The sequence below is a fragment of the Mytilus edulis genome, chromosome 2 (genome assembly GCF_963676685.1).
Source record: "Mytilus edulis chromosome 2, xbMytEdul2.2, whole genome shotgun sequence".
Taxonomy (NCBI): domain Eukaryota; kingdom Metazoa; phylum Mollusca; class Bivalvia; order Mytilida; family Mytilidae; genus Mytilus; species Mytilus edulis.
In genome coordinates this window covers 50,940,847-50,954,104 of record NC_092345.1, presented here as the reverse complement: position 1 = coordinate 50,954,104, position 13,258 = coordinate 50,940,847, and the positions used below count along the sequence as shown (strand labels likewise).

The window sequence follows — 13,258 nt, the reverse complement described above, 5'->3', positions numbered from 1 at the left end:
TTCTATTTTTAATGTCTGCCATGTTGGTTGGCGAGAGAGGTCATCAGACGCATTTTTTAAAATAGTTACCCTAGTGATGATTGTGGAAAAGTGTGTATAAATTTGTCTCAGTAGTTTCAGACAAGAAGATTTTTGTAAAAGATTACATAAATTCACGAAAAATTGTTAAAAATTACTATAAAGGACAATAACTCCTTAAGGGGTCAACTGACAATTTTGGTCATGTTGACTTATTTGTAGATCTTACTTTGTTGACAATATTGCTGTTTACAGTTATCTCTATCTATAATAATATTCAAGACAATAACCAAAAAATGCAAAATTTACTCAAAATCACCAATTTAGGGGCAGCAACCCAACAATGAGTTGTCCGATTCGTCTGAAAATTTCACCGCGGATAGATCTTTACCTGATAAACATTTTCACCGCTGTCAGATTTGCTCTAAATGCTATAGTGTCAGAGATTTTAGCCAAATACTGCATTTCACCCCTATGTTCTTTTTTTAGCCATGGCGGCCATTTTGGTTGGCCGGCGGGGTCATCGGACATATTTTTAAATCTAGATACACTAGTGATGATTGTGGCCAAGTTTGGTTAAATTTGGCCCAGTAGTTTCAGAGGAGAAGATTTTTGTAAAAGTTAACAGAAGACAACGACGACAGAAGATGGACGCCAAGTGATGAGAAAGGCTCACTTGACCTTTCAGGTCAGGTGAGCTAAAAAAGCAAACTTTTTTCAAGACTTTGCTGATGGCTGAAAGTGTAGTGTTTAGTACTTTAAATACCGGTAGTAACAAATGCCTATGTTTAGTTGGCAACTTGACACATCAATTCAACCTTAATATTAAAGGTTTGTACTTTTTTACAGACAATTATCTATAGTAATTAGGGTTCAAAAAATAATTCAAATACAGTGTAAAAAGATTGTTGCCATTGGACAGAGATGCAAATATATGGCAAATTCAGCATTTTTCTTAATTTATAAAGGGACACAGATTGATGCCACACAAATTCTAACTTGATCTGTGTTTAATACATACCAGCTTTGATATGTGTTTAATATATATGCACCAGCTTTGATAAGTGTGTAGTATGACTATAAATTTTCACTTCTGTATCTCTTACTATAATTTTGTAAAAAAATATTCAATTCTCCATTTATATTGTATACCTTACAATAAAATTATTTTCTTTTACCTGTGTACATTAATCTATTTGGCGGCAAGGCTATCTGTTTATCCATTTGAAAATGGTTTTACCAAGTCAGGAATATGACAGTTCTTGTCCATTCGTTTTTGATGTGTTTTGTTATTTGATTTTGTCATGTGATTATGGACTTTCCGATTGGATTTTCCTCTGAGTTCAGTATTTTTGTGATTTTACTTTTTAAAGGTTATGGTTGACTTCTGAAGTTATTTAACATCTCACAGTGGTATACTACTGTTGCCTTTACTTTGACCTATAATGTTTTTTTCTTTTACAAATTGTGACTTGGATGGAGAGTCGTCTCATTGGCACTCACACCACATCTTCTTATATCTATTGATAGTGTTATGCATTCTGAAGTAGTTACATCACATTAAGTTGAGGCAAATTTAACTAAGAGAAGAGAAACCAATTCAGTTCAAACAGACAGACAGACAAGGGTGAATTGTATTGACCCTGTCACCTTGCAGAAGGGCATAAACAAAATCTGACAAAAAACAGCCATATAAATATGTTATACAAACAAATAATTAAAGTAAAACCATATATTATATGTGAACAAATATTAAATTTTTCAGTGGTACATAAATCCAAATCAGAAGACATCAATAAAAGCTTCATTTTCTGAATCTGAGAAATCTTAACTCTTTTAAAATTCCATTTCTTAAATATTGAAAACGTAATCCTAAAAATAAAAATAAAGTACTTTTTAACATTCAGCAATAGACCTTTTGTTTGCTCTGCTCAAGTCCTATCCTGAGTAACACTCAATAAATCATTGCTTCTGTGTAAATTTAATGATATAAAATAATGCCTGTTCATGTTGAAAACTAAATAAAAATGGTGGTTACCCTTCTTTTTTTTAAATTATTATGCATGTTGTTATTTTGGACTAGGGTATAATTGTATCAAATAAAAATAACTACATTTGTCATTGACAACTATGCTTTATTTTAAATGAGTTAATATCATATTTATCTTGTCAAAATATCTAACAATTCATTATTTACAATTTATAACAGTCTGCAGAAAATCAAAAAGGTATAATACAATATTCCATTGCTGTCCATTTGTCTTTCATAAATTATGAAATGTCTGTCATCTCTCCATCTTCCATCTCTCTATTCTTTTGTCTACAGTGATATCTTTATATGTGAGAACAAGGCACTGCCTGGCAGGTAAATAGGTAATTACTAGTAACACAGCTACTTCACTTTCTTCTTTTTTGCCTTTTCCTGTAAATGAAACATTATATATATATACATTTAGGTGGCTCAGTGGTCTAGATATCCCAATAACATGTAGGCAATATTTGACACTCTCAGAATTTATGAATTTGACAGATTTTCTCTATCTATAATACTTTGCAAGACATAAAAATAAAAATTGAAAAAGTTGACTAGGACTGTTGCACAGTCAAAGCAATACAACTGTGAACATGTACCTTACATGGCCATAAGGATCAAATGAACTAAAAATTAGGATTGCTTGCTGTGAGAAGTCTGATTTTGTAATGTTCTGTATAATTTTATTTTACATTTGAGATGTACTAATACATCCAATAAAAAATATTCTGCAGTAATTGTGGTGTGAAATGCAAAATTTAAAACAATTACGTATTACAGTATTAAGACATGATGTGTCTTGAATTTATTAAAGAAATAAAGTTACCTTTATTTTTGTATCTGGACTTTCTCTTTTGAACTTCTTAAGATCAGCTGTGAACAGTACCTTAAAGTAAAAGATACATAAATGTGCAAAACAATAAAATTAATAAATTTGCAAACAGATCTATACAAAAACAATTTTATTCTTAAATCATCATCTGAACTATAAGTTGGCATTAGTTACTGCATCAATCTGACATTTTAGTCATGACTTTGTAAAATTTATTGTTCATGAATGACCATATCAAAAATATGTTAAAACTAACAGAACCATTTGGAAAATCAATTTAAGGAGGTAGAACTAGGTTAAGGGAAATAACTCTTAAAATCATCAGTACGTTTGTGTCAACCATTTTCAAAAATATATTCTAAGTTTCTAGGTTACATAGATTATTTTCAATCTGTTTCAGGTAAATGCTTAAAATACATTGATGAAACTTTACTTTTACAAACACATAACTGATTTAAAGAGTAATCTCCCTGAAACAAGGTCTACCACCTTAATCTGATCACTTATATCAATGGTTGTATATTCAATGTCAATACCATAAACTTTTGAACAAAACTTACAGAATGTGCCCATCCAGCATATGGTCCCCACAGACTTCTGAAATGATCTCCTATAAAATAAAGTGGCAGTTACAGATAAAACAGTGAAGTAAACTGTGTTGATCACACTATAATGGAATACATTGAATTCAATATTTCCTTGAAGATTCATTTTTGAAAAGCTACTATTTAGTATTGTAGAATGATTTAGTTTGCTTACTTCTCAGATTGCTAAAGTGATTGAAAGAATGACTGACTTTTGCGAGTAGAAACAACTCTTTTAATTTTCAACCACTGGCTTAACAGAATTTTTGCTGGTTGATCAAATTAGGTATTGTACCTCACAGCAAAATTCTATTTGGCCAAAGGGTAACTTGCTAACAAGTATACTAGCTTTATTCTCATTTAACTAATTTGAGACCAATTAGCAGGCACATTTTCATCCCTTGTAATGGGCAGATTATCTTATTTACACTAAATAACTTGTGTTAATGGCATCTACTTATAAAAAATAAAATATTCAAGGTTGTCTTGTCTCTGGTGTGTGGTTTATGATTTCAAAGGGCAATATAGCGCCTAAGACTGTGTCAAAGAGCAATATAGCGCAGTAGGCTGTGTCAAAAAACAATGTAAGGTTAGGGTTAGAGTTAGGGTTAGGTTTCATGTTGGGGTTTAGGGTTATCTTGACCAATAGTTTTTGTCAAAGTTCATTAAAGCTTAGTAGTCAGTGTCAATTGGAAGTCTAGCGCCGTAGGCTGTGTCAAATTGGACATCTAGCGCCGTAGGCGGTGTCAATTGGAAGTCTAGCGCCGTAGGCTGTGACAAACGTCAATCTAACTCTGTTGGCCGTGTTTAATACCAATCTATCGACGTTAGGCTGTATCAAAGAGCAATATAGCGCCTAAGGCTGTGTCGAATAGCCATCTAAGTTAGGATTAGAGTTAGGGTAAAAGTTAGATTAAGGGTTAGTGTTAGAGTTGAAGTAAGATTTGGGATAAGGAATTGCCGCGTTAAAGTTAGATTTAGGGCTAGGATTAGAGTTGAAGTTAGATTTGGGGTAAGGATTAGCTGGGTTAAAGTAAGATTTAGGGTTAGGGTTCATGTTAGGGTTTAGGGTTATCTAACCCAATAGCCTTTGTCAAAGTCCAATAGGGCTACGTATAAAGATAGTGACAATTTAACAGAAAAAAATAAAGATGTTATAGTTTTTAACTTTCTGAAGTATTGTGTTTTATACAATTAATTTAAAATGTCAATTTGTCGATGTGTCGATATTGATGTGTCTATGTGTCTATGTGTTCATTTGTCTATGTGTCGATGTGTCTATATGTTGATGTGTCTATGTGTCGATGTGTCTATATGTCGATGTGTCTATGTGTCAAGGTGTCTGTGATAGGACACTACGTTATCAGGCATCTAAATAATTGGCGTATGTATATATCATACTTGGTGTATGAATATATTTAAATTGTTATTTTTTAAGGAACTACTTGTTCCATATACTCCAGTTGAGCCCCTGAAACTGTGAAAAAAAATATTCCAATCCTTATATGTATATTTTATAGTTGTAATTAGTAAATTTCATGAAAATGACAGTTTAATGCTCAGTTTCCAGTCTAAAGGATATGCTGATGTTTTGGTATTCATTTATGCAAGCCATGTCGAAATTCGTATTCAGAAACATTTCTTGATCATCCTTGTTTTACATCAATTAAAAAAAAAATAGATTGGAAAAGTTTGTGTGCACTCAAGAAATAACTTTATATCTGGTGAGATAATCACTCAGATTATGTAAATTGATATAAAAAGGCATCTCTTAAATCATTTTGTTGTTTCTTGGCTGTAAATAATGTTTCCACAAAAAGAAATAAAGATGGAAAACTGTTTTTTTCTTTTACGAAAATGGTGCGTATTATGACGTAATTTAGTCTTCAAAACGTCAAAAATAATATATGTTATTCTTTTATGTGTTTTCATTTTACATGTTTTATGCATTTTGTGGTGGGATATAGAATTGAACTTTATGCAATTAAAATTTTCAGCTTATTGAAAGAAAGAGAATATCGTGTTTTTTCTCCCTACCTATTTCTTTATAAAGATTATCTGTTAGTGATTTTGACTGTTTTAATTTTGGTATATAATCTCTTGCTGCTATTTGCCACACATGGGTGTCGACTGGAATGGCACCGGCTTTGTCCATTGACATCAAACAAACACAATCTGCTACCTTAATATAAAAAACAAAATAAATAAAAAGTGATATTTCAAAAACAGCACTTTTGATATGTATCAGATCATTTAATATCTGATACATGTTTATTTAATTGTTTTTGAATAAATTAGTTGAATTAGCAAATTGTGCAATATAAATTCTGAAATTACTTATTGACATGTAACAGTCATTCAAAAGTATTGAATTAATGCAAAACAAATGAAAGTTTTCCAGAGTCTTCTCCCCTTGGTCAAGGTATTTAAACTTTTGTTTGTTCTATTGTCCCATTGAATGAATACAATGGCTATTTTCTGTGTAGTTTATTCACAAGGATCTTTAAATTTGTTCTTAGATAAATCTATCCCTCATTGATTTATTCGATAATTACATGTAACCTGTGTGAAAAAAAATATCTTCTAGAGAAAGATTCTGAATGTTTATGTACAAAAAATACTTCAATTCACTTTTGACATTTATTAACCACACTTCTTTACAATCTGAAAATGAAACTAATACTTTACAATTACTGTGCGTCCAAAAAAGTTATAAACATCCATTTAATTTTATCAAAAAGATTTTGTTCACAGTATTTAAATGAAATAGCTATGTTTTTTTTTCTTTTCCGCATTCAAATGCAAATGCAACAAAATGGTTTTTTTCATTTAATTTTTTCAGGAAGATTTTTTTCAGTTTCAAAATTAAATAGTTCTTTTTTTATTTTCTTATCTGCGTTAAAATGCAAATGCAACAATATTTTTTTTTATAAAATTTCCCTAATTCAAAATCTAACATACCTTAGCACCTACACCATTGAGTTTCATTAATTGCTGCTTTGCTTCTTCGTATGGCTGTTCTCTCAAACTAAATAAAAAATCCTCTCCGCCATTCTCGTTGAGGTAACGAGCTGATGAACTAATGTATTTGGCCCGATAACCAAAACCTAGCTGTCTCAATTTTTCTTCAACACCTTCACCTGCCAGCGATGATATAGACGGGAAGGCAAAATAAGCCTGACCATCTAGTTCTATTACCTTCTCACCATAATGTTCACATAATTTTTCTACCATTGAACTTATTCTAGATATATGGTTGTTTGAAGAACAAATGAATGAAAATAAATTTTCAACAGGGTGCTGACGAAGCATTCTAACTCCTTGAAAGTTTTCAGATTTCTCCCGGAAATTTGGGTCGTTGAGCGACCATTGTGAATAGAGATCTTGGAGTTTAACAGAGAGCTGTAAATAATCTCTTAAAATGTTGAGTTCATTATCACCTTCAATTCCTATATTTTCACAACAAATGTGTTTTTCTTCAATAGTTCTGGTCATCTGTTCTGTTGTCCCCATTTTGGTTAATTTTCTACGCTTTTTGGTTGGTGGACATTTTTCTATCTTGGTCGGTTGTTGAATAGATTTACTATGAGTGGTATAAAAGATCTCATTTTCATTTTGTTTCAGCTTCCATACTCGCCCTGCTAATACCCCAACCCAAGTACCAGGGATATTCTCTTTCCATCTGTAAAATATTCATAATTTAAAAAAGATTGTTCTATGTACATACTGTATCAGTGTATGTGCCTATTTTTGCATTATAACTTTAATTTGTTACCACCTTCTTTCCCTTTTAAGTTTTTTTAAGTTCATAAAGTTCATAAATACATAATTGTAATTTAAATAACATGAATGAACTAAGTATGAATGGAATTGTTATACATGTACATTAGGGATTTTACTGCAAAAATTCAAAATAACATTTCATTATACTATCTTAATAAAATATCAAATATATATGGGTAGAAGTCAAATTTCAATTTAAACTTTATATATACCAGCATGACTAGATAGAACATTGAATATAAAGGTGCTACTATTTGATTTTTATGTGTGAACTTTTATAGCTGAGTATGCAGTATGGGCTTTGCTCATTGTTGAAGGCCATACAGTGACCTATAGTTGTTAATTTCTGTGTCATTTGGTCTCTTTTGGAGAGTTCTTTCTGTCCTGCATTTATTTATTTTTCACTATTCGGTCATACCTTTTTTTTATTGGTTTATATAGAAATTGTCGTCCTGCATTTTTTTTTTACTCAAAACTCCTGTCTTGCCTTTTTTCAAATTTCAAGCTAGCCAAAATCTTCAAACTTTTTTGTAAAAGTTGCACATGAAAATTTTCATCAAATGGACTTCATCCTCTTTCACATATAACATCACAATAAAGAAACTGAGTGAATTAAAAGTATAAATGGTGAGCCAAAAAATGGGCAAACAGACCCTGTGCCTAGTGCAAATAATTATGAAGTCTAACTCTTGCAAGAGACTCCATGACAAATCGCCCCACAGCTAATCACCCCACTTTTTCACCAACTCGCCCCACTTTTGTTTACAAACTCGCCCCACTTGAAAATAGGTTGGATACACAAATGTAACTTGCTCAATTTTAAAAAGGGTAAAAATTCCTATGAAATACACATGTAAGGTCTGCCAACTCGCCCCATACTAATGCATTTTAGTAATACCTAATTGCCCAACTTGATGCAAAAGATGTATATCTTTGTTCCTGTCCCACTCATAAATAAAATCAATACATATGAACAACTTGGATCAACATGTTTTCTCGTTTGAATGGTTTTACACTAGTCATTTTGGGGCCCTTTATAGCTTACTTTGTGGTGTGAGCCTGAAGGCTTGGTGTTGGAAGACTATTTTGTAGTTCTTTTCTATTTGTTGAAATAAAACAGAAAGAAGTTAGTATCAGTATTTCTGTGACGTGAATGCCAACTAGCCCCATTTGTGAAAAACCAAGAAATCCTGATGAATTGAATATTGCCAACTCTTACTGGGGCCCCGGCCACTTATGAAAAATAGAAAAGTCCTGGTGAATTGAGTCATGCCACCTCATAGTCAATAACAATAATCTAATAAATTTTCGTTTTTAAGTGGGGCGAGTTGGCAGACCTGAAAATTATATATTAATCTAGATTTTACCTTTTTTCATTAAGTGGGGTGCACATGCAGGAGAAAAATTAAAGGGATTTAACCCTTTTCACAAGTGGGCTATTTTTTTAAAAGTGGGGTGAGTTGGTAAACCAGTTTGGGGCAATTTTTTCAAAAGTGGGGCAATTTGATGTGGGGCGATTTGCCAGTTGGGCGATTTGTCCTGCCTATCTTGCAAGCTAGGCTATTTTAGGAAGGCTTTCCAGGAAAAAATTAAAAAACCCTTGCAAGACGTCATAATTATTTGGACTATAAACCCCTAGTCCAAATAATGATGACATCTCAAAAAGCTAATATATTTTTTTCTTTGACGCTTAACATTGTCGCAGGTAGCCCTCAAAGTAAAAATGCAAAATAGCCTTTCAAGATGTTGGACTAGACTAACCCTGTGCCATGAGAGGGGATAGGACCTTTATCGGGACTCCGGGATCGGGTCTTTTTAAGCTCGGGATTTCGGGAATGACCCCTTCGTGATCCGGGAATCCTTTTTTTCCGATTTTGGGACATCGGGATTAACTTTATTTAAATTTGGGACCTCAGGATTTCGTTTTTTTAAGTCTGAGATTTCGGGATCAGGACCCCTCCTATCCCCCCTCTGCCATGCCCTAGTCTGCATATTTTAAAATTTCTATTGAAACTCAATCAAATCAAAAGAATTCTGAAACTGACACCATTTCGACTTGGATCTGTACAACTTGATAACATAATTGGCATAAACAACAAAATGAACAACATTCCCTCCCCCTTTTTTCTGTAAGCCTTGAGAAGCAACAACGACATCAGTAAAACTAACAACAACAACACATGATTTAAGCTAAGTGTAAACCTGAATGACTGTCCACATGCCAGTGTTTTATCAAGCCGTAATTCTTTCATCGGACACATAAATGACTTGAAAGTTGATTCAATCATGGGCGCAGCCATGTTTTTCTCTTTCACGTTCAGTGCGAGATTTATCGTTGTTGCGGGCAACGTTTACAAATGGCGGCCACTAGCCAAGGTACAGATGATCAAGGTGAATTGTTTGATTCCCCTTTTGTCTTTCTGTCTACCCCTAAAAAATTTAACACTTGCAATTCGGCAGTTTATTTACATTAAAATTATGGCGTTAAAATATATCCTGTATCTTAATGAAACGCATGACTGACAAAGTATTATAAGACCTTGTTTTGAAATAATACATGAGAAGGAAGTGACATTATGAAGATGCAAGTCTGCTTTTATTCAATGATTTTGGTTGAAATTTTGATATTTTCCCAGGCATTGCCTTGTCTGTACACATAAGTAAGCGATAACCCATAATTTAAATGAGAGTAATAATACACCTATAATCGCTAAAATTTCCCGGCTGACTTGAGAATCTGTCCCATTTGAACTATTGACGTCATACAACAATAACTATTCCATTGTGTCGTCAGATATTTTGTATTATGACGTCAAAATTTATAGGGAACCTATGTGATGTTCATTAATGGTGGAAAATAGCGATTAGATGTATTGGGGTAATGGTTATTACAAGTGCATGACTATAAATCGACTGAGTTTGATTAATTAAAAAAAAAAACGGTAAATAATTATTTTAGACCTTTGACAAATACGATAAGGATTTTTTGACGAATCACAATAAAATTTTAACCAGTTTGATGCCATAATAGTATTATATATAGTAGGAAAATGACTGCTTGACTCTTATGGCAGTCAAAAATGGGCATGACTGTTTGAAGCCTGACTGTTAAGGACATTCTTACCCTCTTTAACAGGTTGGAAAGGATCCTCATTTACGGGTTTTATTATTACCCCAATCTTCAATACACATGTACACTTTATCGCTATTTGTCCTCCATACACCTTATCGCTATTTGTCCTCCATACACCTTATCGCTATTTGTCCTCCATACACCTTATCGCTATTTGTCCGCCATTACTGAAATATCACACAGGTTCCCATAAAATTTTGACGTCACAAAACAAAATATCTGACGCCACAATGAAAAAGTGATTGTTGTATGCGTCAAAAGTTCAAGCAGCCGGGTCAGTCGGGATTAGCGATAAGGTGTATTGCCTGACATTACAAAGGTTCCTGTAAAATTTTATTTAAATTCACAATAGAAAATATCTTGACGTCACAAAGGAAAGTGATTGTAACATTGATGTATAACATCAGTATAGTGGCACAGATTTATAGATCAAGTGTTGTAGATTTCCATATACTGAAATAGCAATATGGTCCAACGTGTATTTTCAGTGAAAAAAATATAACTTTGGATTAACAGATCTATATTTTCTGTCATGGTGCAAACATTTGTATTCTTTGTGCTCACTTCTCATTTGAAATATGGTCTTAGGGGGGAATGTTGCCATTTTATATGAATATTTGCACCACAGATTTTTCCATTTAGTAAAATTCTGCAATTTTTTCAACCTTTAGGTTTGTGCATCTTGTTGATCGCTTTTATGTCAATTGCTTTCATATCCACATGAGGCCAAGTCAATCTGGGTCAAAGTTGATCTGGCCTGAGACCAGTCAGTCTATATTTAATTTAAGTCTCATGACAAGTTGAAGTCACTAGTTGAGTAGGAAGTCCTTACCCTTCCAGCATATCCAGAGCACCAGAGTTCATACATGTACATGTACAAAATGTACCTAGTTGTTTGGTTGAGTTTAGTGTCTCCCAATCTGTAGTTGTATATAACATGTACATGTATAACTTCTATTTGGGTATACATTTACAATTAATTCTCCATAGGCCGTAATGGTAACGTTTTCCTCCGTTGCTCAGTCCATATCGTTTACTTGAACATGTATGATGGCTCATATCGAAGCTGATACATTTATACATGTCTGGTTAAATTTTCGGGGTGGCAAGTGAGATTACTTTTTTCGCAAATTGATGGACCCCGGAAGATGGTGAAAAATGTCAGTCTCCTCATGAAATAATCCCAAAAATTCTGATCATAAAATTCAATGAAAAAATTGTCCTTTCTAATAATTTATTTCAGGTCAAATCTACATCTTTCTTTTCTCATCACACCAGCTCTATAAAACAGTTCTTATTGTTCATTTATGTCCATTTTTAAAATCACAGCATCCACAATTGTATGGCGGACTAATATTTTTTTTAATTACGTCATCTGAGTTCCTCATCTCAAGGTCTATTAGGGATCCTGACCCATATTGAAATTCATACTTCTGATTTTTCCAAATATTTTTATGTGATCTTCATCGGTATAACATTCTGAATAAATCTGTGTATTTTTGTCCATTTCTGAAAAAAAATAAAGTTGTTTTAGCACTATAAGGCAATGACACTTTCGTCGCTATATTCATTTATTTTGAATACAATGTGTTTATATAATTAATTTCTTCCAGAATACCTTCACTAGTCAAAACAAGGACAAAACTTCTGATTATAACCTTTAATTACAATACACAGACCCTGTTAAAGCATTCTATAAAATTTTCTTGTGCCTTAAAGTGCATTTTGACAGAGAAATTATGCAAAAATGAAGATTTTATAAAAAAAACCAACACCAAAATAATTATTCTTACTAGTGGAAATCTGGTATTTAAAACTGTGGAAAGCACTCTTAACTACTTGGAAAGTCATCTTTATCATATAATTAGAGTGCAATATAGTGCAAATTTTCAAAACTTGTCCTTTCACATAATTCTATTTGAGACAAAATGTTTTTAACATGTATTTCAGTGAAAACCTTTTATTAGTGAGAAATCCACATGAGGTTTTAAAGGAAACATTGTGACATCACATGTATTATGGCGTCATTAAATAACGACAGATCAAAATAGAGCTAAATATAGTTTGCAGTGTTACGTGAGAAACAGTTGCCGCAAGATTTAACTCGAAATATTGAGTCGAAACGATCTGTAACTAAGCCTTTTCATTTAATACCAAGACCATAGCAACAGTTTTCATATTTGCATATTTTTAACATACCGACTGTAATTTCAATTGCATAAATACCATAAATAAACAATTTAGAGCTTGCCTAATAAAGCAAAATGCTTACCAGTTATTCAGGACTTTTTAAAACCTCTAGTTTGCCATCTCAGGTTAAAAAGTAATGATATGTCTGGAACTGAAATAAGACAAAAAAATTACTCAGGCTGTGTTATCATTTGATTTAAATACATAAGTACTATTGAAAGAGAAAAATCTAATTCTTGAAAGTTTAATCACAAAGAAAGACAAATGCTTCTCCCTTGTGGCTTAGTCACCTTCATTTAAACCTTTTATTTTAGAAGCAATGGGTAGTAGCTAACTAGCTTAATAGTTGAATAGGTGCAGAAATATTGTTTTCAAAAAGGTTTGACCCTCCCCCTTTTTCACTGAGAAATGACAATATCTATTGTTTTGCTCAAGCGCATTAAAAATATTAGTTCATGATTTTCTTAAAACATGTACATGTTTTTTCTGTTTTTTTGCATATGATATCTACTGACCAGGGGTCAAATCATTGGATAAAAGCACATGCGATGATGTATCTCACTTTACTCGTATGAAGTGTGTTATCTCCCTTGATTATCAGGTATTCCTGTAGACCGAAGTGATAATTACATAACAAAGACTATATTATGTCATGTTTACTTACAATTTAATAATATTTAAAAGTT

General features: G+C 32.5%; 2 protein-coding genes and 1 long non-coding RNA gene across 4 annotated transcripts in view; 1 reads left to right on the top strand and 2 right to left on the bottom strand.

The window, feature by feature from the left end:
• Positions 1–2,132: 2,132 nt before the first annotated feature.
• On the bottom strand, positions 2,133–9,595 carry LOC139510217 (N-glycosylase/DNA lyase-like). Its single transcript, XM_071296690.1, has 6 exons — positions 9,452–9,595; positions 6,428–7,148; positions 5,504–5,648; positions 3,443–3,492; positions 2,877–2,936; positions 2,133–2,440 (listed from the first exon to the last, which is right to left on the bottom strand). Exons 1-6 carry the CDS (start codon positions 9,547–9,549, stop codon positions 2,411–2,413), a joined length of 1,104 nt encoding a protein of 367 aa, XP_071152791.1. The 5' UTR covers positions 9,550–9,595; the 3' UTR covers positions 2,133–2,410.
• Positions 9,535–13,258, top strand: part of LOC139510209 (leucine-rich repeat and IQ domain-containing protein 3-like) — a 24,151-nt gene continuing 20,427 nt past the window's right edge. Inside the window, exon 1 of one of the 2 annotated variants that reach the window (XM_071296675.1) lies at positions 9,535–9,640. The gene's annotated coding sequence lies outside the window, so the exon portion shown is untranslated. The remainder of the gene's footprint in view (positions 9,641–13,258) is intronic. The other variant, XM_071296676.1, reaches the window with a different exon arrangement.
• Positions 11,603–13,258, bottom strand: part of LOC139510591 (uncharacterized) — a 2,391-nt gene continuing 735 nt past the window's right edge. Inside the window, exons 2-3 of the long non-coding RNA XR_011661924.1 lie at positions 12,655–12,723; positions 11,603–11,891 (exon numbers count right to left, since the gene is read on the bottom strand). This is a non-coding gene — a long non-coding RNA (uncharacterized lncRNA). The remainder of the gene's footprint in view (positions 11,892–12,654; positions 12,724–13,258) is intronic.

Excerpts from the sequence above, each read along its gene's own strand:
- LOC139510217 (XM_071296690.1), bottom strand. The coding sequence starts at position 9,549 with ATGGCTGCGCCCATGATTGAATCAACTTTCAAGTCATTTATGTGTCCG. Across the intron at positions 7,149-9,451 it reads GCATGTGGACAGTCATTCAG|ATGGAAAGAGAATATCCCTG; the intron begins GTTTACACTTAG and ends AATATTTTACAG. Across the intron at positions 3,493-5,503 it reads TAATCTTTATAAAGAAATAG|GAGATCATTTCAGAAGTCTG; the intron begins GTAGGGAGAAAA and ends TTTATTTTATAG.